The sequence below is a fragment of the Anthonomus grandis genome, chromosome 12 (assembly GCF_022605725.1).
Source record: "Anthonomus grandis grandis chromosome 12, icAntGran1.3, whole genome shotgun sequence".
Lineage (NCBI taxonomy): Eukaryota > Metazoa > Arthropoda > Insecta > Coleoptera > Curculionidae > Anthonomus > Anthonomus grandis.
In genome coordinates this window covers 27,101,491-27,129,449 of record NC_065557.1, presented here as the reverse complement: position 1 = coordinate 27,129,449, position 27,959 = coordinate 27,101,491, and the positions used below count along the sequence as shown (strand labels likewise).

Below are 27,959 nucleotides of genomic sequence, written 5' to 3'. Positions count from 1 at the left end.
CAATGTAAATAAGGTTTTAAAAGTTTGATAAAAAGTTTTTCTTCCAGAAGTTAGAGTTAAAAAAAGAAAATTTAAATATATCAAATATACAGTTAGTTTTCAGGATATTATTTTATCATTTAAGCTGACCTGGATTTTTTCATTTTGGAATGACTAAGTTTCAGGTAGGCCACCGAAATACACGAGATGTAGAAAAAAATACCGGATTGTTCAGACATTATACGTAAATTGGAGAAATTGTATTTTTTCTAAGCACCCTGTATTTCAGTTCTAAAGTGCAATACACTCATAAATTATGGGTTTTTTAAAACATCCTGTATTTGCGTTTAAAATGTCTCTTTCCCAATAAAATACCCTGTACATGTCATATTGAAAGCTTCGTGAATCATCTGTACGACTTTACCTTAGAAACTATCGAGTTTTCTACATTATAAGATTATGAGAGGCAAAATAACGCAGCGATTTCTAATTAGTATGAACTTTCTTCCAATGCAAGAATTAATAGTTACTAGTGAGCTAAAAAAAGGTGTAATTGACTTTTTTTTTAAATAAAATATAATAATTACAGTGGTTAATTAAAGATTAAGAATAAGTTAAATTAATATCTTAAACAGACTAAGTAAAATAATCAAAAGAATAATTAAAACTCAGGTTTATTATATTTACAAATTTGAACTTATCTGACTCGAATTCAAGATACACAAGCAGGAGTTCTTATTCATAATAAGCCATAATAAGCAGATATTAAATATTGTGCAGTCTATGATTTCCAGAAATTAGGATGTAAGGCTAGCCTCCGTTCAAAGTTAGTATACCAGTTCTGAACAGTCGCTAAGGGAACGTAAATAGCAGTGGGGTCGGGTACCATATTTGTTTGAGTTATAGTATATGACAAGACGTAGTCCATAAAACTTTTTAGCATTTTTTGGGCAAAACTCACTTGAACCTCTGTACCTTCTGGAGAAGGTACCTCTTGAATGTTTGATATTGGCTCTAAAAAATAGATTGTGTTAATTTCCAAAGTCTTTATATCTGACGTAAACTTAACTTAATAATTACTACAAAAACTTAAGTCGAATATCCTCCTATACATACCTATACTTATTCCAATTTGAGCATTATGTACAATATGAGATTGCCCAAACATCATGTTTGAGTAATCTCCCATTTCATCTAATTTCTTCAAGTTCGATACCTTATAGATAGCTGATGGTTTTTCATTGGAAATATAGCCCAGCAGTTGCCAATTTGGCGGAGCGTTTGGATCAGGCCAACTGAAGAATACTATAAAACAAATTTATTAAGTTTCCCTTCTAGTTATATGTATAGTATAGGTCACAATAGACATGAATTAAAATAATATACATATAACGCATAAAATAAGACATTTATATAGGAACTAATTTAAAAATGGTAAAAACAAGATAAAGTCAAACACTCACATTTCGACAATATACAGAGTTTACATTGCTTTATTCCGTGGCGACTTATGGTCAATTTTTCAGATCATTTTAATAATAACAAATAATAATATATAAATAAATTAATAATAATAAGTAACTTAGGTAGAGAATTGCTTGTAATCTAATGAATTAAAATATTTTGAACGATGCTGCATTGCTCCTAATCTTTTTAATACGCTATCTGAGTTCGTAAAACCATGATATTCAAGATGGATATATAAGATTCTCTGTATAGATTCTGATTTGAATAATACAGTTTCGTTTAAATTTTCTAATTTCATTGCTAACTAAATAGGAAAATGCTGACAAGTTTTCTATTAATGCAACACCAAATTCCTTTTCATTCCATAGGAACATGTGAATAATCAACGATCATGTGAAATATCATGTTATTTATACCTAAGTACTAAGGTCATCGAAGTAAAACTAACGTAATAAGAATTATAATAAAAGATACGAAATAATAAAACCAGGTATATTCTCCGCAAAGGGTTTATTAATGTCTTAGCAGAGCGCTTTCGGCGTATAAGTGATCATCAGTGCTAACTGAAAGTGAGTGGAACGTGATTTTTATGTTACAAAAATGAAGTTAAAATTAAAGACAAAGAGATAAAATAGACTCACTTGTCAGTTACGCACAGGAGTTCCACGTGGTCAAGGTGTGGAAAAACATTGTCACAAATTAAAACAACATTTTAAATCATTTAAGATTACAAATAACACACACGACTAAATGTAGAATGACAATATTTGAAAAAGGGGAAACCCTTACTACCCTTCCATGTATGTTTGAATTGTGTTAAAAGGCGGGAAACATAATACAATTTATAACCAATACCGCCTTTAGAAAGGCCAGAGCGCTCACCTTAATTTTGACGTGACGTCTCTAGAGATTCTTTCAAACAAAAAAGACTGATAAATTAACACAAAACTTAAAATTTGTCAGAACAGCTAACTTTATTATGTTTAACAAGGGATATTCACCTAGCATCATCTTATGTTCAATTTTATTTAAGATCAGTCCCCAATTGGTATAAATATTTGTCTAAACATGTCCCTCCTATGCCTCATCCCAAAACAGTAAAAAACATTTGCAATAGATTTTTAACAGATCCTCACATTAATGAAACTAATTTTTTTTTAACCTATGCTCAGAATATTTTTCAGTACCTAACACATAAAGACAAAAATTTTATATTACTTCTTGATGAAATGCATATTGACCCCTGTTCGGATTATAAAGGAGGCAATACTGTAGAAACTGCAGTAAATAACAATACTATTGAATCCTTTGCGGTGGCATTTATGCTAACTCGCCCATGTTCAAGTTTCAAAGAAGTTACTCATATATGTCTTGTGTCCAGAATAAATTCGGAAATATTATATCAGTTTAAAAACAATAATAGAAAGTTTAGAGAAATTTAGTTACCTAGTATTTTGTACAGTTAGTGATAATAATGCAGTAAATAGTAAGGCAATGAGTAATATAAATTCAAAGATTGGAGGGACACAAAGTCAATGGTCTCAAATTATGTTTATTTTTTAACAAACTCAAAAATACTTTAGATAACACCGCACTCACTCTCGACTTCTTCCACACTAATAAGTATAAGTATACCCCATGAACCCTAAAACACCTTTACTTTACGGTTTACCCAAGGTCCATAAGACTGGCTCCCATTCGTCCTGTAGTTTGTTTTTTAGAATCACCTTACTATCCCAGTGGCATAATAAAGTCTTAAGAGATATTACAACATTTAATAACATTTACTCCACTAAAAATTCTATAGATTTTACTGACAACCTTAAAAATACACCAATACCTGAAAAAACGATATTAATATCTTTAGATGTTAAAAACCTCTTTCCAAGTATACTTCCCAAGGATTGCGTTGATCTTGTCTTGAATTTGTTAAATAAAACCTCCTTACCTAAACTAATTATAGACAACCTAATCACTTTATTATGGATTGTTCTCGACCAAAACTTTTTTAAATTTAACGATTGTTTCTTCAAACAGACCAATGGGTTGGCGATGGGCTCTTGTCTGTCCCTGTTTTTAAGTGAGATTTTTATGCGTAACCTGGAGAGTAAGATAATGTGCAGTACCTTTGCCAAGGACATTGTTTTTTACAAACGGTATGTGGATGACGTCTGTTTGGCCTGGAGTGGGGATGAACTCGGACTGGATAATATTTCAACCTTTAATAAACTCAGCATGGTTTACCCAAATCCGATTGATCCAGCAAGACCCTTGTTTTGTCTTTTTGACACAGTTCATTTATTGAAATGTATTTTTAATAACTGGCTTAATTCAAAACCTGATTAAACATTTTCTTATGCTGATTTTGAGACAGGACCAATAAAATGTGCTGCTTTTTCCATCATAAACAGAGTGCATGAATTGGAACACGACAAATTATTAAAACATGGCTATTCACTTAGCTTAAAAGCTTTACACCATCATCTATAGAAAAACAAAATATTAAATTAGTACTTAAAATTTTTAATCCTTTTGTAATTGAGGATCTGAAGAGCTTTGTTAGTAATATGCCTTTTTCACAAGATACATCACATTTTATTGGCGTTATATGGCTCTCAGCTGTGACTAGTTAGGTTTCAAGTGCAAATGTAAATAACAAAAGAGAGATCCAATTATCAAGTAAACACTGTTTCTAGGACTAAGCAACAAACCATGCCCAGATAACCAATCTGAAACAAATGTCAGTTCTCTATTCACAAAGTAAAGCTAAATGAAGCTGGAGCGAATCTGTGATGGCAGATCGGACTTGTAAATGATAAAAAGAATTGAATCAAGAATGGAGCCCTGTAGAACTCCATGAAAAAGCAATTCACAATTTTATTGCACTCCATCCACCTCCACAACCTGCTTCGGGTAGTTTATTTAATTACCTGTGTTGCATTAACTATATTAACTATATCAGCTATACAACGCGCGGTCGCACGGTATTCTTACTCCCGATATTCTGACAAATTGCGATAGTTTTATTCCCAATAACACAGGTTATTTAGTGTCATAATGTGCAGCTTTTTTTCGCCGATATTATAAAACCATTATTGTGTATTAATATTAATCTCGAGTTACTAGAAAGTGGATAAACAACTACCAAAATCATTTGCTCTTTGAAATTTACTGCAATTCCAACAAAAAAAAAAGGAATGCACTGATAAAAAGACCAACGGACGAACTTACGCGCAGTTTTCGCATGTACCAATTTTTGCATGATCTACGTTATTTTCATTTTCCTACGTTATTTGGCGAATCTGAATCTTTCTTCATAACTTATAATGTCTAACATATGTTCCTCCTGCTCTCAGGATTGTGTGCTGAAAGAGCCAAAAAATTCAAACGATGTTTTTGGCTACCCATGTGATTTTTGTAAGAAGATTTTATGCAGGAAATGTTCAGGAATTAGTACCACTGAACTTCGGGCCATCGTCATGAGCAGCCGAGTTATGCCTTATATATGCAAATTGTGCTTGCCAAAATTAAATGAAACCATGCAACTAGTTAACCGTGTCACAGCTCTTGAGATTGAATTTACCGAATTAAAAAGTAGTACACAGGGAATTTTGGATTCAGCCAATCTTATGAGGTCTTTTTCGAATGACCTAAAAACAATGAAATCCCAATTTTCAGCAAGTCTTGAGGACATCAAATCTCTAGTTAGAACGGAAATAGAAGGCTTAAAGAATGCAGCTAAGGATAATTCAAATAGTTCTGCACAACCAATTACAAGCCAAGCTCCAGAGGAAGAAGTTATCCTGGAATGGCAGGAGCGGCAGAAGAGATCAAAGAATCTAATGCTCTTTAATTTACCTGAGGGTGAGGACAAGAAAAAGGTCGAAGAACTATTTAAACATCTCACTGAAAATCCCCCAGAGGTGTTACACTTTTCTCGGGTTGGTAAACCTAACGCAAATCAGGCTCGGGCTTTAAGGATATCTCTCAAATCACCAGATGATGTCATGAATCTTGTCAGAAATCGCTTTAAACTTAAAGGAAAGAATGTTTTCTTGAACTTTGATCTCACCATGAAGCAGAGGGATGCTGAAAAGAAATTGTCAGTTGAGCTTAGTAGCCGGAGAGCCCAGGGTGAAAATGTATCCATTAGGTATCGTAATGGTACCCCATACATTTTTAAGAAAAAAAACTAATAAACGGGCCTTCTACAACAAAGCAACCATCCCATAGACAGCAAAACCTAGATATTTACTACCAGAATGTTCGAGGATTGAGAACTAAGTTGTCAGTTCTCCAGAGTAACATTATCTCTAATTGCTACTCCATAATTTTACTAAGTGAAACCTGGCTCTCGGCTGATATATCGGATGCAGAGCTTGGTTTGGATAAGTACAATGTCTTTAGGACTGACAGAAGTGCAAAATCTAGCACCTCCTCAAGAGGTGGTGGAGTATTGGTGGCGATCTCAAAGGAACTATCTAGTGCTGTAATAAACTTGTCAACAGGCCTTGAACTGCTATTTGTTAGTGTAGGCTCTGGGCTAGGAAAGTTCATAGTGGGCTGTATTTATTTCCCTCCAAAATCACCTTCAGAAAAGTACAACATGCTCAGCCAAGAGATCGATTCTTTCTCTGGGAATCAGGAGTGCCCATTACTACTGTTCGGGGACTTCAATCTGCCAAAAGCAATTTGGTCATCAGACAACTTTTGTTCTCAAGCGACCAGTGCACTGGGTGCTTGCCCTCTGGAAGTCGAGTCCATAGAAGTGATGTCAGACTTATGTAGTTTCCACAATCTATACCAATTGAATAATATTCCAAACCACCTGGGGAATACACTGGATCTGATTTTTTGTGAGAGTACCTTGTCTGCAGAGGTCACGGCAGCTGATGATGCTCTGGTTCCACAGGACAATTACCATCCACCCCTCCTTACATCCATTACTGTTTCGAGAGGACATACTAATCATCCAGGTAGATTTAACAATCAATATTATTATGATTATAATTCAGCAAATTTTTATTTAATTAATGAACTTCTTGGACAGGTTAATTGGAATTATGTACTTCAACAGGATTCCCTAGATATTATGTTAAATATTTTTTATGATATACTTTATTCAGTTATACATATTGCTGTACCTTTAAAGCGGGTGTCTCGCGGGCACTTTCCAAAGTGGTTTTCTCCAGCTCTTAAAAATTTGGTAATTTCAAAGAAACAGGCACATAAAGTTTTCAAAGATTCGGGTTCCAGAGATGATTATATTACCTTCTCAAGCTTAAGATCAGAGTGTAAATTACTTGCAAAAGTCTGTTTTGAACAATATGTTTCCGAATCAGAAAGAAATTTAGTTGATCACAGTAACATAAAGAAGTTCTGGTCTTATGTAAACTCTAGAAGACTAGGAAATGATCTACCTTCAGAAATGTTCTATAATGATAAGCATTGCCTTCTTGGTCCTGCCCTACCTGATCTCTTTGCTGATTACTTCAAAACAGTTTATTCAACCAAAAACTACCCTGTACCTGAATCTTTATCCTTCAATAATATCAACATAAGCAATTTTCACATAAATATTTCTACAATATACAATGAAATTTGCAGCTTGAACACCAATAAGGGTCCAGGGCCGGATGGCATACCACCCTCCATCCTTAAATCATGCAGTTTTGTTCTGTCTCATCCACTTTTTATTTTATTCAATAAATCATTAGAATTGGGAGTCTTCCCTGATTTTTGGAAGACAAGCTACTTGACCCCTATACATAAAGCAGGAAACAAGGGCGACGTAAGCAACTATAGACCAGTGTGCAACTTAAACGCTATTCCAAAACTATTCGAGAAAATTGTAACACAACATCTTACATCATTTTTGGGTCCTACCATTATATCAGAGCAGTTTGGCTTTAAGACCAGGAGATCAACAGAGCTTAATCTATTGACTTATGCAGACTATCTGGCGAGCGTCTTGGATAGGGGTGGCGAGGTTCACACTATCTATACCGACTTTTCGAAGGCGTTCGACAGAGTCAATCATGAGATACTTTTGAGTAAGCTTGGAGCCGCGGGTGTAGGGGGAAATTTCTTGAGATGGTTTCGCAGCTACCTATCAGATAGGTCCCAAATTGTAAGGGTCAATGGCTTCATGTCCTATGAGCTAAGCGTTCCCTCAGGTGTTCCTCAAGGATCACATTTGGGGCCGCTTCTTTTTAATGTTTTTATGAACGACATCCACTCATGTTTTAAATATTCCAGATTCTTATGTTTTGCAGACGACCTGAAATGTTTTCTAGCTATCTCCTCTCTTAATGACTGTGTCAATCTACAGTCAGATCTTTCCAGACTGGAAGAGTGGTGTGTTCAGAACTGCATGGATTTGAATCCAGCCAAGTGCTATAGTATTTGCTTCTCCAAGCGTAGAAATACCACAACATTCGCATATTCCTTGTGCAATAGACCCTTGTCGAATGTGACAACAATTAGGGACCTTGGAGTCATATTCGACTCATCTCTTACATTTAGCTTTCATATATCTGAGATAGTAACAAAAGCCCTTAAAATAATAGGTTTTGTCAAGAGATGCACAAGAGATTTTACAAATACCCCTGCTATCCGCATGCTCTACTGAACATTGATCAGACCTTTGTTGGAGTATGCCTCCTCAGTCTGGAGTCCTCATTATGCCTGCTATATTCACAGGTTGGAACAGGTGCAACGGAGAATGCTGAAATACCTGGCATTTAAATCCAAAATTGATCCTGTTGACAACTACCATTATGATTACAGGGTTCTGTATGAGCTGTTTTGTCTTCCTCCTCTTGTTGTTCGTCGGGAACAACGGGATTTAAAAAATTTGTATAACCTTCTGACTGCTTCTGTAGATTCACCAGACCTGCTATATTCAATAGGTCTAGCAGTACCTACGAGAAATACAAGGTCAAACAGCCTTTTCTACCAACCTTTCTGTAGAACAAACATCAAGTACAATAGCTTTATTGCTAGATCAGCCAGGCTTGCAAATAATAGTGCATCTCTGAACATAGATTTCAATATAAGTCCAAGGCGCTTTGCTAAGTTTGTTGAGGATTTTCATGTGTGACTTTGTATATTGTTGTGGGGTTTTTGCTATTCTGTTCAATTGTGTGTACATACTATTCATACTTCATACTATTGTGTGCTGGTTTAAACCAATTTTTGGAGGTGATAATTGGGTTCAAGGGAGTGAAAACTGAATTTGATTAATTTTATTGTGTTCTTTTGTTGTATATTTTTTAAGTTCTCCTGTTGCCATTATTTATTAATCCTGTTTTATTCTATGACTGTGATAGTGATGGGTTGTGAATATCAAATGATAATTATATAAAATAATACTAAGTATAAATTGTTTGAGGTTATAAATTATTGTTATTGTAAATTATGCTATTTCTGTAAAAATGGGTAATGCCCGTAAATAAATAAATAAATAAAATAAATATTGCAAAAATAAGTGCAATATAGTTAATGTTAAATAGCAACATATCCTGTTTAATACAATAACTTTACATTTTAATTTAATGCAAAAGGATGATTCATAAATATCATATTTAGATATGACTTAAAGTGAAAAGTTTCGCTAGGGGCTAATAAAGTGTTAGAAGAGTAATGATTTATAGGAGCCAAGTCAACAGGAATAGCCATATTACCTTTGTTGGCAAAGTGATCACTTATAGCAGTGACATCCCTTAGATGATCGCGTATGCGAAAAAACTTCTTGCAATGAATCATTTCATTTTGAACAAGTTATTTCCCTTAAGTTATTCGAAAACAAATTTTTAACTTTGATCCAATCAAAAGTCATATAAGCTTTTTTTCTCCGCTCGGATTGCAAATAAATGCTTCAGATCTAGGAAATAATTCTTATCTGTCCGAGTAAGCAATGCGCTTGTTTTTATTAAAAGCTTTCTTTTTAAATTTTTTAAAAGCCTCTTGAAGTCTGGCCAATAGATCACTGTTTTAATACTGAGTTGAAGTTAGAACTTATAGAAGAATCATTATCATTATCCGGTAGTTACTGGTTCGACTTTTGCAACTCATCTTTAATAGTATTTACTTACTCCTGCAATTAATCCTAATAATTAATGGCCAGTTATAAAAGCGTTACGGCCTTAACTACAAAAATAAAACAGCGCTCTTTTCTGTAGTAGAATGACTCTGCTTGAAAAATGAAAATAGACCTCCCGGAACACTTCTCAGAGGATGAAAAAGAAAGACCACTATCTACTTACCTTGTTGGTTTAACTTGATTTATTTTATATATTATATACTTTGATTATATTTTTCGCATACACGACAACTTGCAGATATGTAAAATAATAAATGAAATGTTCTGTCCGTCATCATTTCTTTTAATATATTACAGGGGATCTTATCAATAATTGCTGAGCCTTTTCAGAAGTTTTTATTTATGAGATCTAGGATCTCTAATTCATCGAAAGCTCACAAAAAGGAACCTTTCGCAATGTGCCCACACGAAATACATGCCGTCGATCTAACAATAAACTACGGGACACTCGCTAAAACAAAGATTAAAAATATTCCAAAACAAAACACATGTTTTAATATTCTTCCTAGTTTAAACTTTGGCTTTCAACATTTTAACTTATTTTATTATTACTTTTTATTTGAACTTGACCTTACCTTGGCCAGCAGTCCCTTCAGGAAATGGGATACTTCCAGTCAAAAAAACAACAATATGGTTAATATTATCAGCATCTGCGATGGTAGAAACACATTGTCTTTCATTTATTTGATGAAATTCTGTCTGAACCTATAAAACAAAGAAAAATATTATTTAAAACTTGCTTTTCAGGACGTATGACCAACATTTCCTAATTGTATACTGTTTCTTTATAATTTAAATATTATTCGAAATATTGTAAAAAGTAAGAACCAACTAATCTATTTTGTTAGCAAGATAATTAACTCTTTTCATCAGAAAAGCAGATTTCAACCTTGAAGAAAGAATTATAAGAAAAACTTGTTATTCAGGGTCTAGCACAAAAATAAAAAAATACTCAAAAAGTTGGTTTTCTTTAAATACAAGTAAAAACCGTATAGAGCAGTTTAAAACATCCACAAAAAAAGACCGCAATGATGTAATTTAGCTATCATTTTGATTTAAATAAATTTAGTATAAATATTTTGATTTCATCCTTTAGTGAAGTCACTGTCTATTATCTTAACCTGCATAATTAAATATTTCGAAAATGGTTCTTATTAAAAGCGTTCATACATTCATAAATAAACACATTGAATGTAAGTATTGATCTAACAGTTATTTTTTTATTCTGCACCACAAGTCCCGTCCGAACCCAATTTCGCCTAAGCAGCTATATTTTCGTTATTCCTAATATTCTTATAAAAATTATTGCCCACATCGTACCAAAAGAGTTTTTAGTTATTAATCTTTTGCATAAGCCAAACTTTTCTGTAATTTCACAATATTATTTGGATCCTAATCCATCAAAAAAACTTTCTTTGGCAGACATCGGCCATAAGGCTTGTAGTGTTCCTATATTTAACTAATTTTGAATAACATTCTAGTTTTAATTTTTGATAATAATTAACGTTCCAGTGATCAGGTCACTATGTTCATTCTGTGGGCTTTTGCAAATTAAAAACTTCTATTTAGATATTTTAATCATTCACTAAAAAAGTTGCTTTGTGATGAAAAATACATAGGCCAAGGATATTTGGAACCCTTTATTGCTTTGTCTAACCTTCGAGCGTCATTGCACTCTTCATCATTCATTCACTTTAACATAAGGAATAAAAACAGATTAAAAAAATTAAGTCTAAAATATATAGAAAAGACACTCACCAATATGAGTTTATAGATTAAAACTAAGTAACACTAATATTGGAGTAGTTTCCTTAATCTGAGTAACACATTTGTCTTATATTAATTAAAATTAGTTAAATTTTTCAGACTAGTACAATACTAAAAAATGCTTGAAAAACTTTATATTTTGTATTCAGCTAGTGAATTCTTTTTTCCTAAAAACGTTGAAAGACTAGAATTAGTAAACAACTTTGTTGAGTTCAACATGAGCGGAGTCATCAAGAGTGTGTTTTGTTTACACACATATTCAAAATATTCTCCCAGGCACTTAATAATTGGGCCTGGAAAAAAACAAGGAGGAATTGGAGAAGGACAGAAGGATGTAGACAGGCCAAAGAAATGATACCAGACCATGACGGCTCTAAAGCAAGGCGACTGCTAACAAAGACCAGACAAAGTATCAGGAACTTGGTGGGAATCCTGACCGGGCACAACAGTCTAAACAGATAGTGTATATACTAAGCATCTACACCTTCTTGGTATAAGAGAGAGCCCACTCTGTCCGAATTACGGTACACGGGAGGAAACTTCATACCACATACTAGGTATCTGTGATAGGTGGAGTCGCTTGAGAAGGAAAAATTTCGCAGCAATGACACTCCAATGGGAATATCTTAAAGATCTGGACAGGAACAACGTGCAAGCCTTTATTAAAAGGACCGGGCGACTCAGTGAAGACCGCGCATTGGGATTTGGCGAAAAGGGACTGTTCAGGCCTACTTGCCGAGCTCTAGCTCCTACGCAAATAAAGTCTTGGTCTGGTGTTGTTTTGCTTTGTGGATCCTCTACTTTACCCACATTGCGTTTTGTTCGTTACATTGCGTACACAGAACACGTTTTTACTAAAACAATGAATTAATTTTCCATTTCTGGTTCCCAGAATGTACAAACGTTAATTAGTTTTTCCACGACTACCGCTAAGACAGTTCTAAGAGTACCAAAACAATGTCAAGTAATAAAACATTGTCACCTACATTAACTGGTGGAAATTTGCTTTGTGACCGGTTAAGCATTTTACCCATAATACATATAAAAAAAAGGCATTTATTTCCAACAGGTTTGTTACCCAATTACAGAAAAGAATTAAAAAAAAAGAAAAGCAATAAAAATATGTTGAAGTTGGTACTTCAGCACATGCAAAGCATTGGAATAAAAAAGATGAATTATTAAAGGCAGGAAAGAACATTAAAAAATAGGTATAAAAATGAAAAATAAAAATGCTTAACATTCTATGTTATTAAACAGACTATCTATATACATACTAGAAAGACTCAGCATCACCTATCTACTTTATATTTTCTATATAATCCAGCCAAAAGGGTCAATCAATCTTGTTATGAATAAGGTTATATAAAAATTTTAGGGAAAGAATTTCTCTTCTTTTTGCTAAGGGTATAACATTAAATTTATTTACATATAATTTAAATATAATTAGAAGACTATCCAAACCTCTTGCCGGAAAGAGGCCTTCTTCTCTAAACCAGAGATACTTCATAAACTTTATAGCTATAAATTGGGTAAATATAAGAAAAGGATAGTCTTGACTGACTAGTTAAAAAATAAAATGTATGAATTGGGGATGCAGTCAAATAAGAAAAATATATAGGGCTAGGATATGTGGAACCCCTTTATTATATTGTCTAGCTTTCAAGCCTCGTACTGCTTTTACCATTTACTATCTCTCTTGTAAATTTCTTTATGTTTGCAACTCTGAGCTTCATAGAATCTCTCAAATTTCTTTTTGTCCAAATATTTATCAAAAAATCTGTGAAATTTACCAGCATCACCATTTTTAGTATCCACTTAAAAGGGACAGTAATTAGTAGAGCAATATAGTGAATTTGGTTGTTTCTTCATGAACCTAAATTTTAATAAATAAGACAAATGTGTTAGTCACTTTAAGGAACTACTACAATGTTAGTGTTAGTTAGTTTTAATCTATAAACACGCATTGTAGAGTTCATTTTCTATATATTTAAGATCTAAGTTTTTTAATCTCCTTTGTTTCCAAGTTAAATTGCAGTGAGTCCTGCTGAAGAGTGCAATGAGGCTTGAACACTAGACAATGGAATAAATGGTTCCACATATCTTTAAAGCCAAAACCACAAATAGGCAAATTTTCAATTTTTTGCCTATATGTTTAAAAATAAATAAAAAATTAAAAATCAATATAAATTTAATTTGAAACTTGAATAGTGACCAATCCTAATTATACATCAGCACTAAAAAAAAGGGAATATTTTTAATGCTCATTCAAATATTAAATGAGGTTTTCTCAAAACTACAAATTTGCACATTTGCTGTTTTGGCATTGGAGGGACAATATCCTAGGCCTATTATTTTTATTACTTTGACTGCACCTACAAAACTCAAAAATCTTGCTTATTGAAACAGACTGTAAGCTGTACACTCTTCTGGGTGTTATTTTGTTAGGTAGGGAGGACAAATCAGCAAAATCAATATTTTGGTTAAGGTTGGTGTGCAATATTAATCATTCTATTTAATAATTACTCTTCAAGGAAATGAGTAGCAAATCAATATTCATATCATTTACAATAATGGATTGAATATATTTGTTAATGATATGTTCAAATTATATATATATATATTAGTTAATGATATGTTCTTTTAGAAGAGCACTTGTTTGGTATGATAATAAAGTTACTTTTTGAATTTGAATTATAATGAATTAAACCAATAAGATCATCTTCAGAAAAATGTAGGATTTTTGATCAGACATTCAAAATTTATAATCTGATCATTCAATATAACTGCAAGTACTCGCTTGTACAAGAAATATATAAAAACAGAACTAAAATGAATTAAAATTTTATTACTTACCGGCCTCCCAGAAACTATAATACCAAACATCTTTAGATGGTAGTTTTACCTCACAGGTAAGGAAAAACAAGTGTATTCTTTAGAATTATTGCTAAGTTAGAGTATTTTGTCAAAACAATAAAGTGAATGGCAGGTAGGAGTTCTGGTAACCTTACAAGCAACTAGAAGTCTATAAACTTAGTAAACAAGCATAAAACAAATTTCATCAACTTAAAAAATAAACTAGCCCCAGAATATTACTCGAGGTTAAATAATACAAAATAATTGAAAAGAACAGTTTTTTAGCAGAGTTATTGAAACTTCAAACAATCCCTTCTTTCGAATATTCGCGATGTATACTAGAATTCGTAAAACATAACCTCATATCAACAAGCATAAGTCACAACAAAGCAGATGCGTGTGCAGCTTAGCGTCTATTCGGCGGCTAGCAGGAATTGAGAACGCAGCATATGTCGTTCACCAGCAACCTATTTATAGTCCGCGCCCGCTGATATGTAGTCGATATGATGCTTTTAATATTTTAATAATTTCTTGTTCAGATATTAGCAATAAATATCTAAATTGATTTATGGAGGTTTTTAACCTCCACAAACTAAGGCTTTTTCGTATTAATTAAAAAAGCAAGCTTAAAAAGCCTCTATAACTTCTAAAATTCTCAAAAGATTTTAATGAAAAATTGTAAAAGAGTCAATCAATATTTAAACTTTTTACAGAGGTTTAATTTAAGTGTGAAGCTAGCATGCTATGCTATAACTCCCGACACTCCGAAAGGATTTAGTTAAAACTTTGACCTGGCTAAAAGATGGATGTAAAACTCTAGAGATGAAAGTTTTTTGGTAAAAAAAAATTGATTAGTTAGATGTAAAAAAAAATTTTAAAACTCACAAAACTCTTAAAGAGTTTTAATAAAACTTTTGAATAATATCAATAATAAATATCTAAACCGATTTAAGATGGTTGGAAACCTCTACAAACGAAAGTTTTTTGATCAAATAAGATTAAATTATTAGAGGTTCAAAAATATAAACGGTTATAACCCCAAAACTCCTAAAGGATTTGAATAAAGTTTTATTTATTATTCAGGATGTTGCACCGCCAGGCGGGACATAGAAAATCCCATGTAATTTTTAACAGGGTCAAATATTGGCTCTCCTAATTATTTTAGAGAAAAAATGTATTAGAGCAATTGAAAAAAACACTAAAATCTGCAACCCACAACATAACTTTAAAATTTGCCCGTTTAGAACTTATTGGCAAAAATCTTGGTGTAAATTTTGACTTTTTTGTCGCCCCGTGAAATTTTAAAACAGTCCATCAAAATCGCATTTTTTTTATTTTTCGAAATTTAGATAAACCTTATCCTTGCAAATTTTCGCATGTCGCTGGCCCATTCCTATTGAAAGCGTTATTTAGATACTCCTGAACAGCAAGCGTAGTATATGCCGGACAACCATCCATTTGATACCAAACCTCTTGATTTTTCGCAACAAAATCATTTAAGCTCAGCAAAATTTAAATAAAAATCAACAAATAAACAAGCGCGAAAGATAAACGAAGGACAGAAAGAGACAGACGATGAAACGCGGCAAGAGTGGGAGAAACGAGCTGGTTCGCGGAGATTAGCTTCATGGTGACGTATAGGGCAAGCAAAAGAGATGTCTCTCCTGCCTCCAAACTTTTTTTTCTTTTTCCTCTTTTGAGGTTCGTCCGAATACACCTCAGTCAAAACTCTTAATGTGCTAGCCCCGATATTGCATCTATACTACACAGCCTAGCATCTCGCTATCCTGTATTAGCCGATACAGGTCTTTTGTTGCTGTGGTACCTACTGCATCTGGATTCAGTATGTTCCTCCCAAATAGTTGTTGCCTTTTGCGATACAAAGCCTTACAGTTGCAAATGACATATCGGACTGTTTGTGGTTTCTTTTCGCAGAATCGGCAATTATCTCTCTGTCTCCATTTTACACTCCAATTCTGTTCAGGTGTCGGTTTAACGACCGTGTGTCCCATTCTGATACCTACCAGTGTTCTAAGTTAGTTCCTCCCAAATATAAGGAGGCCTGTAGTAATTTTTTCGTTTATTTAAAAGTTCATAAACGCGTTTCTCTCTTCAGCTGTCTCATTTCTGTGCAGTGAGTTGGATGTTTTCTTTTCATCCAGTCCGTGATCCACTGCGGATGACACTTCTTAGTGCTCTTCCAGTGCAGTCCGATGTAACGTACCGTAGAACCTTTTCTTCCTAGTTCATCGGCTTTTTAATTTTTTGGAATCCCGGAACCCATATAAGCCTAACTGAGTTGCGGTCTCCTAAGGTTTTTAGTTCTATGGCATTCCCAAAACAGCTTTGATATAATCCTAGAGTTCGGCTTTATGTAGCTGTAATAAGGCTCTTAGGGTGGGTTGTCTATGTGTGATTATTAGGATCTGCTTTTATTTCGCTAGCACATTCTAGTATCGCAAATAATTTTATCTGAAACCCTTCACACACTCACGTGGCATATCTTTCAACCGGATGAGGCCTTTCACGCCTAGGGTTTTCTTCAAAAATTCCAGCTTCCGCTTCCTTGTCAGTCTTGGATCCATCTGTGTACCAAATAAGGTCTCCGTCTGAGCTGCGGTTGCTGTCATTTCATACTTTTCTTATTGGATATTTAACTTTAAAAGGTGTACGGAAGTAATACTTTGAAATCATGTGATCCGAAATCATTTCTGATTTGTTTACCTCTCAATTAATTCCTTAATATTCCTTGTATGTCTCGTGAAGTTAACTTGATTGTTATTTCCCATTCGCTCCAGTCCTAACTTTGCTTCTCTTTGAATCAGCAGGTGTAATCATGGGAGGTTAAGAAGGGTTTACATGGATGCAGTTGATGTAGATTTCTCGGCTCTTGTTATGCCTAGACATGCGAGCCATTGTATTTTGCTCAACTTTAAAGCCTTGTTAAGGCTTTTTTCATTAGTTTTTGGGATGGGAGTTGTGATTTTTCTCAGTTAATATCTCCCCGAGCAAAAAATGAATAGTGTATAAGGATACATCCAAAACACGATTCCGGTTTACTGATCCATTTGACTTACAATTGGCTTGTGAGGTTTATCGTTTTGAAACCCAATAAATATGTTAATAAAGTAGCAAGAATTTAAGTTAACAGCATAGAGGTAACGGGAAAATGTGTCATCGTAAGAGAGGATTCAAAATTTAGTCAAAAGTTTTTCTAAAGTGGGAGCATTACACCTAAGAATGATTACAGAAGGTAAGATGAATTAAGATGAATTACAGAAAGTAAGCTATCTCTTAAGCTCTACAATTTGAAAACAGAACTATACTCTATTTCAGAAGTGTGTAGAGCAATAAAACCTCATTAGGTATGCAAAAGTGGTACCTGGTGATCCACCAACATTTTATGCCACTACCTTAGTTGGGTATTAGTTTCAATGTAAAAATTCTTTCTTTTCGTTGATTGCAGGTAGTGCCATCCGGTTTTGGGTCAATTTATGAGTTTTGCCCATTGTTACCCACTGATAAACATTGAAAACGGTTCGCCAAAGGCGTGCAACTGGGACTTGTTTTTTACCTTATAATTAATGTACTTAAATGCTATTTTATTTTAGAAAGTTACTTTTGTTTAAATGGAATAATATATTTTTTTCACAAATTTATTGAACATAATATAGTAGTAGAGTAAAACAATTGAAAATGTCACTTTTGGATCTGGCACTTTTTGAACAGTGTATAACAATTTTAAATTATAATAGATTGTAGTCTTCTTCGTCATCTGACGAACTGTCATCAACTTTTGACATTATAATTAAAGGATCGACTGTCTGATCGATGAGGTTGTCAAGATCCCACATTTTGTCCTCTTGCTTAATTACATGCTGGACTGCTTTTCGCCAATTCTCTGGTGTCGCTTCCGTAATGGCTTGATCAAACAGTAGCTTAACATCTTTCATTTTAAAAGTCGTGTTTTGTCTTGCTACAAATCCTTTTACCTGCGCCCATATCAGTTCTATAGGATTTAGTTCGCAATGATATGGCGGTAAGCGCAGTACAGTTATATTATATTTTTCGGCTATATCTTCCACGGCGTATTTCATGAAACGAGTTTTGTGTAAGTTTGCTATTGCCAGCAGTTCTTTTTTTATCAAATTTGATCAAACGCAATACCTTTTGCAGTCAGCCATTCGATAATTTCTTGCTTTCTCCAACTTGAAGTTGGCGTCTTCTCTATTCGCCGTGAATGATAGCTTGCGTTATCCATAACCACCACCGAATTAGCCGGAAGAAATTTTATCATTTCACCAAAATAGTCCTCGAAAACGTCATGTTTTCATGTTTTCATGAGTTCATGTCTTCATGGTAATCTCCTGTGCGAGTCGACTCAAAGGTTAGCAGAACTTCTTTTAAAAATCCCTTTTCGCTTCCAATATGTGTGATTATAAGTCTTTTTCCTTTTCCCGAAGGTACTTTAATACCCGTAGACAGGCCTTCTATGAAAGTTTGGCGAGCACTGGTTATATTTTTGTCTTGCCACATTTTTTGGACTATATAACCTTCGTTAATCCACGTCTCATCAAGATAAAAAACTTTCTTTTGCTCCCTGCGGTACTGCTTGATACTTCTCAAGTATTGTCGTCTCCAACAAACAATTTCCTCGCTCTCCAGTAAAAGTGCTTTGCGGTTATGCTTTTCCCAGGCAAAATCCATATTTTTTAAAGTTTTCCATAAAAGTTTTCTACTTATCAACGGAATACTGTCATCTCGGCCAAGCTCCATTAAAATTTTGTCTAGGGTGGGTATTTCCTTTTTAAAATAAAAAGAGTGAACTTTTCTTCGAATTATACATTTAGCATTTTCATCAAGGACTTTTGTAGGTCGTCCTGGCTTTTGCTTGGGAGATTCCACTTGACCTGCTACTTTTCTTTCCCGCAACAATTTGAAAATGGTGGACTTTCCAATTCCACTCATTCGAGAACATTTTTCAACAATTTCTTGCACAGTAAAACTAGGGTAATCGTGTTTTATGCAATCATGTACATTTAAAATAATAACTTTCTCACTCAGCGATAGTGGAGAATTTTTAGTACATCTTTTCATTGGACTGAATACCTCCATTTTTTAAATATTGGGATAATAATATTGTGATTACACTACAGCGTAGCAGTGACTACTAACGTTTAAAATATGATTTAAAAGTATTTATAGTCGGTATATATTACCTGACCCCATTTTTGCATGTTACAAAGCGTTAAAAGATAGGTACCTATACAAAAGGATTAAAAGTATTTATTTAGTATTTAATCTCTTTCAAAATAAAGGCATTTAATCCGTGAAAATTAAATTCATAAATATTATAAGTACCTGCGCCTATGAACTACCACGAAATGTAGCCAAACAGAACGGAATTCCCCAGTTTATTGCTCTATACACTTCTGAAATAGAGTATAACCTGTAACTAAAAAGTAAATAAAAAGAGGTTTACAACTTATAATTGTATAAAGCTTCTTAAAATGGACCAAAAAATCACTCTTTATTATTGACATTTAATGAAACAACCTCTATATAGATATAAATAATAATAATAATAATTTGATAGGTACAGTAACTCTGTAACTACCCCATTTATTATCTAAGTATCTAATATACACATAAAAGAAAAAAAAATTAAAGCTTAACTAAACTAATATATCCAAGTGTTTCCAATCAAAAAATTTATACACAAATTCACAGAATTTGTGTATGTGTTAAATGCGTCACTCCTGAAATTAGAGGATTAGCATTAAATGCATTTCGGTAAGTGTTCTTGCCATCATCAGACTTGAGTTATTTAACACATACACAAATCCACAGAATTCACAGATTTGTGTATGTGTTAAATAACTCAAGTCTGATGATGGCAAGAACACTTGCCGAAATGCATCACTCCTGAAATTAGAGGATTAGCATTTTATTTGGAAGAAAAGACTTCCCCTACTAACTTTTCAATTTCATACGGTTGCCTATGATGCTAATTTATAATAATTATTGGTACGTATCTATATCTAAATATTTTCCAATTATTTTTATTTCCAAATTTTTAGGATTTGGACTTGAATATCCTAAATTAGCAATTTTTGAGAACTTAATTTAAATCAAATAATATTTTAGTTAATGTGTTTATTATTTAACAAAGTGATGAGGATTGCCTTGGAGATATGCAATATTAACATTTATTTTATAACTTCTAAATTAAAAATTAACAACTTTAATACAATATGGGTATTATTAGGCTGATAAGCGTATTGTTAATTTTAAACGTAAAATAAAATTCTATTTAAATATATCACTCTTCGGTTACCGCATAAACTTCTGTAATTCTTTGAATGACTTCAGATTCAAATATCGGGACATATCGGTGGAATTGGTAGGAACCGCGGTTACCCTTTTATACCACGAATCGTAAATAAATGTCAGTGACTCATCGTTAGCATTAGGGCCACCGAGGCGGTTGCGCGGTGAGAGACGTAGCTAGCAGCGGCGTAGACATTTTTAACACGTGATTTTAGTGTATTATATAAATAATTATTATTTATTTAAGCACATATTAATTTTATTATGATTTCAATATTATTGTCTCGATTATTGTAATGAAAATATTTAGTGTAATTTATAATAAAATTATAAATAATAATTAATTTATAATATATATAATGAAATTATAAATGTATGTAGTTCAATAAATGAAGGAAACTTTGTTGCAATAAACAAGTTTTAAATAATAAATATTGTACCTCTATAATGGTTAAAACGCGCTAATTGCTATCAGAGGTTTCATCAGAAGAACTTGAAGAAGAATCATCGCTATCACTATTTCCAGAGCCAGGAGTGATAATAAGTGGTTCCACAACAACTTCAATGTGATTATCCAAATCCCACATTTTTTGCTCCTCTTTCACCACATGTTCGATGCACTTTTGCCAGTTGGTGGGTATTACCGATAGCTTCATTTAATAACACTTTAAGGTCATTTAATTTAAACGTTCTATTCTTGCTGGCCACTTCCACTTCCACTATCAAGTTCGGCCTTAATTTTCTTAATAGTTGGAATCTCATTTCTAAAAAAAAATCCGTTCACTTTTCGCCTAATGATATATTTTATGTCGTCATCTAGCACAATTTTTTTCCTTCCCCTTTTTTCTACTTTTTTTATTGTTTTCATTAACTTTAAGAGACCTGAAAACTGTTCTGGAACTAACTTTTGTCAAATCTCCGCATAATTCTGCCGCGTCCTCAACCGACAAATCGGGATTTTTAGCACAAACACTTTCATATACAGTTTTAACTAGTTGATATTCCGCAGAAGTGAAATAATGTCTTTTTGCTTTTTTGGCAGGCGGCGGGACACATCTTGTCGAAGGTTCTTCGTTTTCGATATTTAACAAAAACACCGTATTAAACACCGAAGAAAAATACCGTAAATTAATAATATTATAAGTAATAAAATAAATTTATAATAAATATTATTTATTATAATAACGTATAATAACGCAAGCAACTGCAACAACACTAAAATAAACAATAAACCCGCAAACACGCCCATGGGATGTATCAAATCAACGTATAACAAGGAAAGCATGTGTCTGCGTTTATAGGCATTGCCATTCTGTTAAAAGTAATGACTGTTTATCTCGCTGCCCCATTTACCGCGAAACGAGAGAGAAAAGAACGAGTAATATACTTGGCACCACTGCGCGCTTTATGCGAGCAAGGCGGGACTATGACAACAGCCACTGAGTTCACACAATTGGAGTAGGCGCGCGTCACCGGCTTTCAATGGATTTTGTATTTAGGGAATTAAATATTATTTTAAGCCACTCTAGTTGTGTTGCTTGTAAGTTTTTTCTGACTTCACTGACATTTATTTGCGATTCGTGGTATAGTTGACAACTTTGACAGATAAATATGATGCCTTGTTCACCCACTTCTTAAAAATTATGGCCTAAAGAAATAGTCGCGGAAATGAATTGAACAATTAAAGAGTTGATGCTGTTTTTGTTTTTTCTTTTCTGTTTGACTAAAAAATGAAGTCAAATTTTTTGATTCTCCCGAGCTTGAGTCACTCTTTTCTCTCGAATAAACTATTGTGTTTTTATTGCATTTAAAATAAATTATTAATAATGGTCATGTAAATTTGCATGGGTAAAGCCATAAACACCTTATTGCCGGAATTATTTTTTAATTTTCTCTCCTGTAGTTTATTTTTTTTTACTAAGTAACGTATTAATACTTTATTATGCAATAATTGAAACGAATATAAAATAATATAAAATATGTATGCGTAACAAATATAACATAATATAAAATTTCTAACATAGGTATTATGAAGCATATTCTTGAACCTTAACTACTACCTTATTAATAATTTAAAACTAATTGGTATTTATTCTGTTCAATTTAAATTTCTTTTAATTTTCAATTTAATTCTTAATAAATTTTTTACAATCTTAATATAACCTTCTTCTGGACTGTACCGAAAGAGTAACCCAAGACGGGTAATAATTGGTAAATACTAAACTCCAAACAACTGATCCATAACGTCACGTTTTCCCCTATTTTTGTTAAAACCAGAATCGCAAAAATGCATTGGTAAGTACTAACTAAGAATCAGGGCCGAGCCGTGCCGGGGGTGCAAGGGGTGCGCCGCACCCGGGCGGCAAAATATCCGAAAAATAAAATAAAAAAGCGCCAAGTAATGAAAAAAAAAATTATGAATAACAAAAATTTATAAAATTTAAAACTTATAATTAAGGCGCCAACAGAATACAATGTTTACTGAAACCGAGCATTGTTCCTCGAATCGTTGCTATAATAATAATAATAATCTATATAGATAAATAAATAGGTACCAACTAGGTAATAAAAACAATAGCACCGCAATTATGGTGGGTCCAGAGCGCCGCCGCCGGTGCTGATGATGTTATAAGGGCGGCGAAATTAAAAGAGCCGCGTAAAGTACCACCAGCTATTTACATATGTGGTACCACCAATAGTAATTCCTCGAAATTTATTTCTTGCGGAATTTCAATACTTTTGGGTAATAAATAATATGTATTTTAAAGCTGCAGAAATAAGCGGGGATGTTTAGAAATTCCCACCCTTTTGTTTTTAATTTATTTTAATTTGCGAGTTTTAAAGCGACTTGTCGATTAGTGTTTATTTTTAATACATTTTATATAAAAATTGTGTTTGTGTTGTTAACGGTAAGCTTAAAATATTTTATTAATATCTTCCAAATATTTAGAACTTCATGCCTTAAGCAATTTTTTATTGAAAAAAGTAATGTCTGATTTTTGTGCCAATTCTAAAAAAAATATTTGTTGATTTAGATGGCTGATGGTCGAAAGAGGCTTTCTGGTTCCCAATACCGAAAAAGGAAGCTAGAAAAGGAGGAAGATGACAGGCGGTTAGCAGGTTCGTTAAAAAAGTTTTTTGCGTCATCAACGAACCCACAACCGGCACAACGTCAACCTTCAACAAGCCAAAGGCCGGATGTTCAACCTTTGACGTCAACTGAAGCCGATGCCGATGTAGAACAACCAAATGATGGAGATCAACAACCATCAGGAGATGAACTGAAACAAGATGATCACTCGACGAATACGCCAGCAAATACGCAAACTGAGAACATTGAAGCTATTCAGGTAAATGAAGAACGATTTAAAGATCCAGCTCTAGTTCGGGCCAATATCCCGAACTATTAACGGATAATGTTAGATTATTGATTTTAGGAATAGGACCTGTTCAAATTAAAAATATTAATTATCCCATTAATAATTTAAATAGATGTTTTAGCGCTGCTTACTTTGAAAAAAAAAATTAACTAACAAGAAAAAGTTCCTAGAACCTGGCTTATTTACTCAACATCTAAAGATTCAGTGGTACTGTTTTCCTTGTAAATTATTTCAAGTTTCTGATAATAGTTTTAATGAGGGGAATGGCTATAGTGACTGGCGACATATATCTCGGACTTTAGAAAGACACGAAACCAGTAGGGGGCATTTTGAAAGTGTTAGGAAATGGCTTGAATTAAAAAAATCAATAGAAAAAGGTTTAATTGTGGACTCTATCAATCAAAATTTATTTCAAATGGAAAAAAAAGATGGACTTCGATTTTAGAGAGAATAATATCTGTTATCCAGTTTTTAGCTGGACAAAATTTAGCTTTTAGGGGTAATAGCCAAAAACTATTTGATAAGGGTAGCGGTAATTTTCTGAAATTAATTGAGACGATTGCAAAATTTGATTCTGGCTTGGATTCTGAAAATGGCCGAACATATTGATAGAGTCCAAAAAGATGGGAACAAAATGCCGCATTATTTGGGAGATAAAATACAAAATGAATTGATTTTTTTAATAGGAGAAAAAGTAAAAAAGTGTATTGTTGAATGTTTAAAATTATGCAAATATTTCTCAATCATTCTTGAGTGTACACCTGACGTTAGTCACCAAGAACAAATTACCATTATTGTTAGATTCGTTTTTATTGATGATTGTTCTAAAAGTATAGAAATTCGAAAACATTTTTTAGGATTTTGTAAAGTTACAAACACTAATGGTCAGGGGTTAACAGATTTTTTATTAAATTATTTAGGTATTAAATTATTTATTACTCGATATTGATATTGCCGATATGAGAGGTCAGGGCTATGACAACGGAGCAAACATGAAAGGCAAACACAATGGCCTACAAAAAAAATTGTAAATATTAATCCTAGAGCCTTTTTTGTACCCTGTGCCGCCCATAGTTTAAATTTAGTAGTTAATGATGCAGCAAAAAGCTCTTTAGAAGTAACTAATTTTTTTAGCATTATTCAGGAAATATATGTCTTTTTTTCGGCCTCAACTTACAGATGGAATGCTCTCTTAAAAGAACTGCCCAGGCTAACACTAAAGCCCTTATCGGATACCCGCTGGGAAAGCCGTATTGAGGCAATAAAAACTCTTAGATTTGAGTTAGAAAAAGTGTATGATGCTCTGTTTACGCTTTTTAATGATGAAAGCAGAGATAATGAAACAAAGAATATTGCAATGTCCCTAATAAATAAAATAAAATCATTTAAATTTATTTGTTCGTTAGTTATTTGGTACAACATTTTGGCAAAAATTAATATAGTAAGCAAAACACTGCAAAAGTCTAATGTTATTTTACCAGAAGCTGTACAGATGCTAAAAGAAATCAAATTATTTTAGACATGATAAATGAATCTAAGAAAATTGCGGAAGAAGTAGACGCCGAAATTTCCTTTCCAGCCATTCACTCAATAAGACCAAGGAAAAAAAAAACGTTTTTTGATTATGAACACAAGGATGAGCCAATCCAATCTCCAGAAATAAATTTTAAAGTAATTTTTTTTTATATTCTCGATATTTCAACCTCAAAATTGGATGAAATATTTCAAGATTTACAAAAACATATTGAATTATTTGGTTTTTTAAACAATTTGAAAGCATTTTCCAAACCCGAAATAATGACCTATTGTAAGAATTTAGAAGCTAAATTAACTGACTCTGAAACAAAAAATATGGACATAAATGGATTAGAACTCTATAATGAAATCGACATATTATCAATTTACATTAATGATAGAAATATTTTCTCGGCCAAAGAAATATTAATATATCTGGTTGCTAACGATTTGAAAGGCATATTTCCAAATTTATTCGTAGCTTTAAGACTATTTTTAACAATGCCAGTCACTGTAGCTCATAGAGAACGCTCATTTTCCAAACTAAAATTAATAAAAAACTACTTAAGATCCACAATGAGCCAATCAAGACTATCAAATTTATCAATAATAAATTAAGAGAAAGACATTGTTTCTAATTTAGATGTTATGGACATAATTAGGGAATTTGCATATAAAAAGGCAAGAAAAGTAAATGTTAGCATTTAAACCAGGGTTCTAATTACTTTTTTTTAATTTCTTTAAATTAGTATGTAAGTAAAATATATTTTCTTTAGGTGTTTATATCGATATAATTACATATTAATATAGAAATACTTATATAAGTAAATGATATATTGATTAATATATGTGTGTTTGGAATTTAATTCAGAGCATTTTTTAAAACACTTTTTATAAAAATCACTGCAGAAGGAGCGGCAAAATTAGCTCTTGCACCCGGGCGGCAAATACCCTAGGCTCGGCCCTGTTAAGAATCATTCCACACTGAAAATCGGCTTATGGAACACGCATTTCTCTAAATTTATGTGCTGTAAAGAACAAATGTAAAGAATAAAAAGAAGTACTTACTAGTGAAAAATCGGAAAATACTGTGTACTTTGCTTGCACGGTGCAGTACGACTCTACTGCAGCAACTGTCGATATCGGAATCTTATGGCAATGAGGCTCGAAATCGGAATCTGAATGGTACCCAGAATCGAACTTCGGAGTGAGCTAGCCTGATGGACCTTGCGCCTTTTTGTATTCACGGCAGGAATTTAGCAAATGTTTACGAACCATCTTCGGGAGCAGTATTCCGGTCAAAAAAATGCAATTGAGGAAACTCCAAGGTAATTCAGTTTTCCATAGGGAAAACGGTACGAATGTACAAGAGGTCACATTAAATTGTAAATAAAATTAATTTTAGTCTTTCTTTTTGTTGTAACCTCCCAAACAGCACAGATACGTACTAAAGACGTATTTTGTACGTACTCCACGGCATAATACACAGTACGTACCCCAAAAGACGTATTAGGTACTATGGACGTATATAGGACGCCCACTTTCCGCAGGATTTTACGTCATATGTACGTACTTTTAGAACATTTTATGTAATGTATTGGATATAATATGACGTATCTAGGATGTTTACACGAATACTTTTTTTGTAAGGTAAAATGTATTTGGGAAAAAATAACTCATTTATAAAAACCGAATATATATTGATTATAAAAAAATATGTAAAAATATAAAACAAAACATGTATATGTCTAAAAACCAAACAAAAAATAAACGTTTAAAATAAAAAAAAGGATTATGATGTAATTGGGATAGGAGAAATAAATCTAAAGACACATATCAAGTGCACTTATTCAAATTAAAAATTATAATTTATATAAATGGGACAGAGTTGAACGTCATGTGGAAGGTGTCGGGCTCTATATTAAATCTTTATTGTCACATGATTTGGTGCATGAGCAATATTCTGATTGTGTTGAGTGCCTTTGGGTTAAATTATATTTAAAAAGTTAAAGTTTAATCATGGGATGTAACTATATCGTCCACCTGACTTTCCTGTTAAGCGGTTTATTCCTGAAATCGATAGAATTCTTATAAATCTGCTCCCATAAACTGATTATTTGATTCTTTTAGATGACACTAATATTAACCTATTTGATCCATCCAAATATGGCGTTGGTTTGTATATTCAGCTGTTTGATTATTTGGGACTATAGCAAGTTATTGATGAACTGACGAGAATTAGTCAAACATTCTCCAAACTAATAGATCATATAAGTTCATCATATAGGGATGATTTGAGCATTTTACGGTTATTAAAATACAATTTCCGGCTTTGGAACTGTGAAGGAGAAAGTGGAATCAGTCACGTATCATATTTTTGATTTACATAATATTGATGACAAAGTGTAATTTTTTAATGATTATATTTATTTGTTTATGGACATATTTTTACCTATAAAGACCATCAAAATAAAGGAAAAAATCTTCCAGGCATAACGCAGAACGTAAATTAAAAAGAATGAGAATGTGGAATCGCACAATGAATATATTTATTGTGCGAAATT

General features: G+C 32.9%; 2 protein-coding genes across 2 annotated transcripts; one reads left to right on the top strand and one right to left on the bottom strand.

Annotated features, from left to right (window-relative positions):
• Positions 1-635: 635 nt before the first annotated feature.
• LOC126743114 (protein OPI10 homolog) lies at positions 636-14,560 on the bottom strand. Its single transcript, XM_050450077.1, has 4 exons — positions 14,171-14,560; positions 10,126-10,255; positions 1,096-1,284; positions 636-993 (listed from the first exon to the last, which is right to left on the bottom strand). The coding sequence occupies exons 1-4, from the start codon at positions 14,198-14,200 to the stop codon at positions 761-763; spliced, it is 582 nt and encodes a 193-aa protein (XP_050306034.1). The 5' UTR covers positions 14,201-14,560; the 3' UTR covers positions 636-760.
• An 8,729-nt stretch (positions 14,561-23,289) lies between these two features.
• On the top strand, positions 23,290-26,102 carry LOC126742953 (uncharacterized). Its single transcript, XM_050449840.1, has 2 exons — positions 23,290-23,409; positions 23,536-26,102. Exon 2 carries the CDS (start codon positions 23,536-23,538, stop codon positions 23,908-23,910), a length of 375 nt encoding a protein of 124 aa, XP_050305797.1. The 5' UTR covers positions 23,290-23,409; the 3' UTR covers positions 23,911-26,102.
• Positions 26,103-27,959: the final 1,857 nt, after the last annotated feature.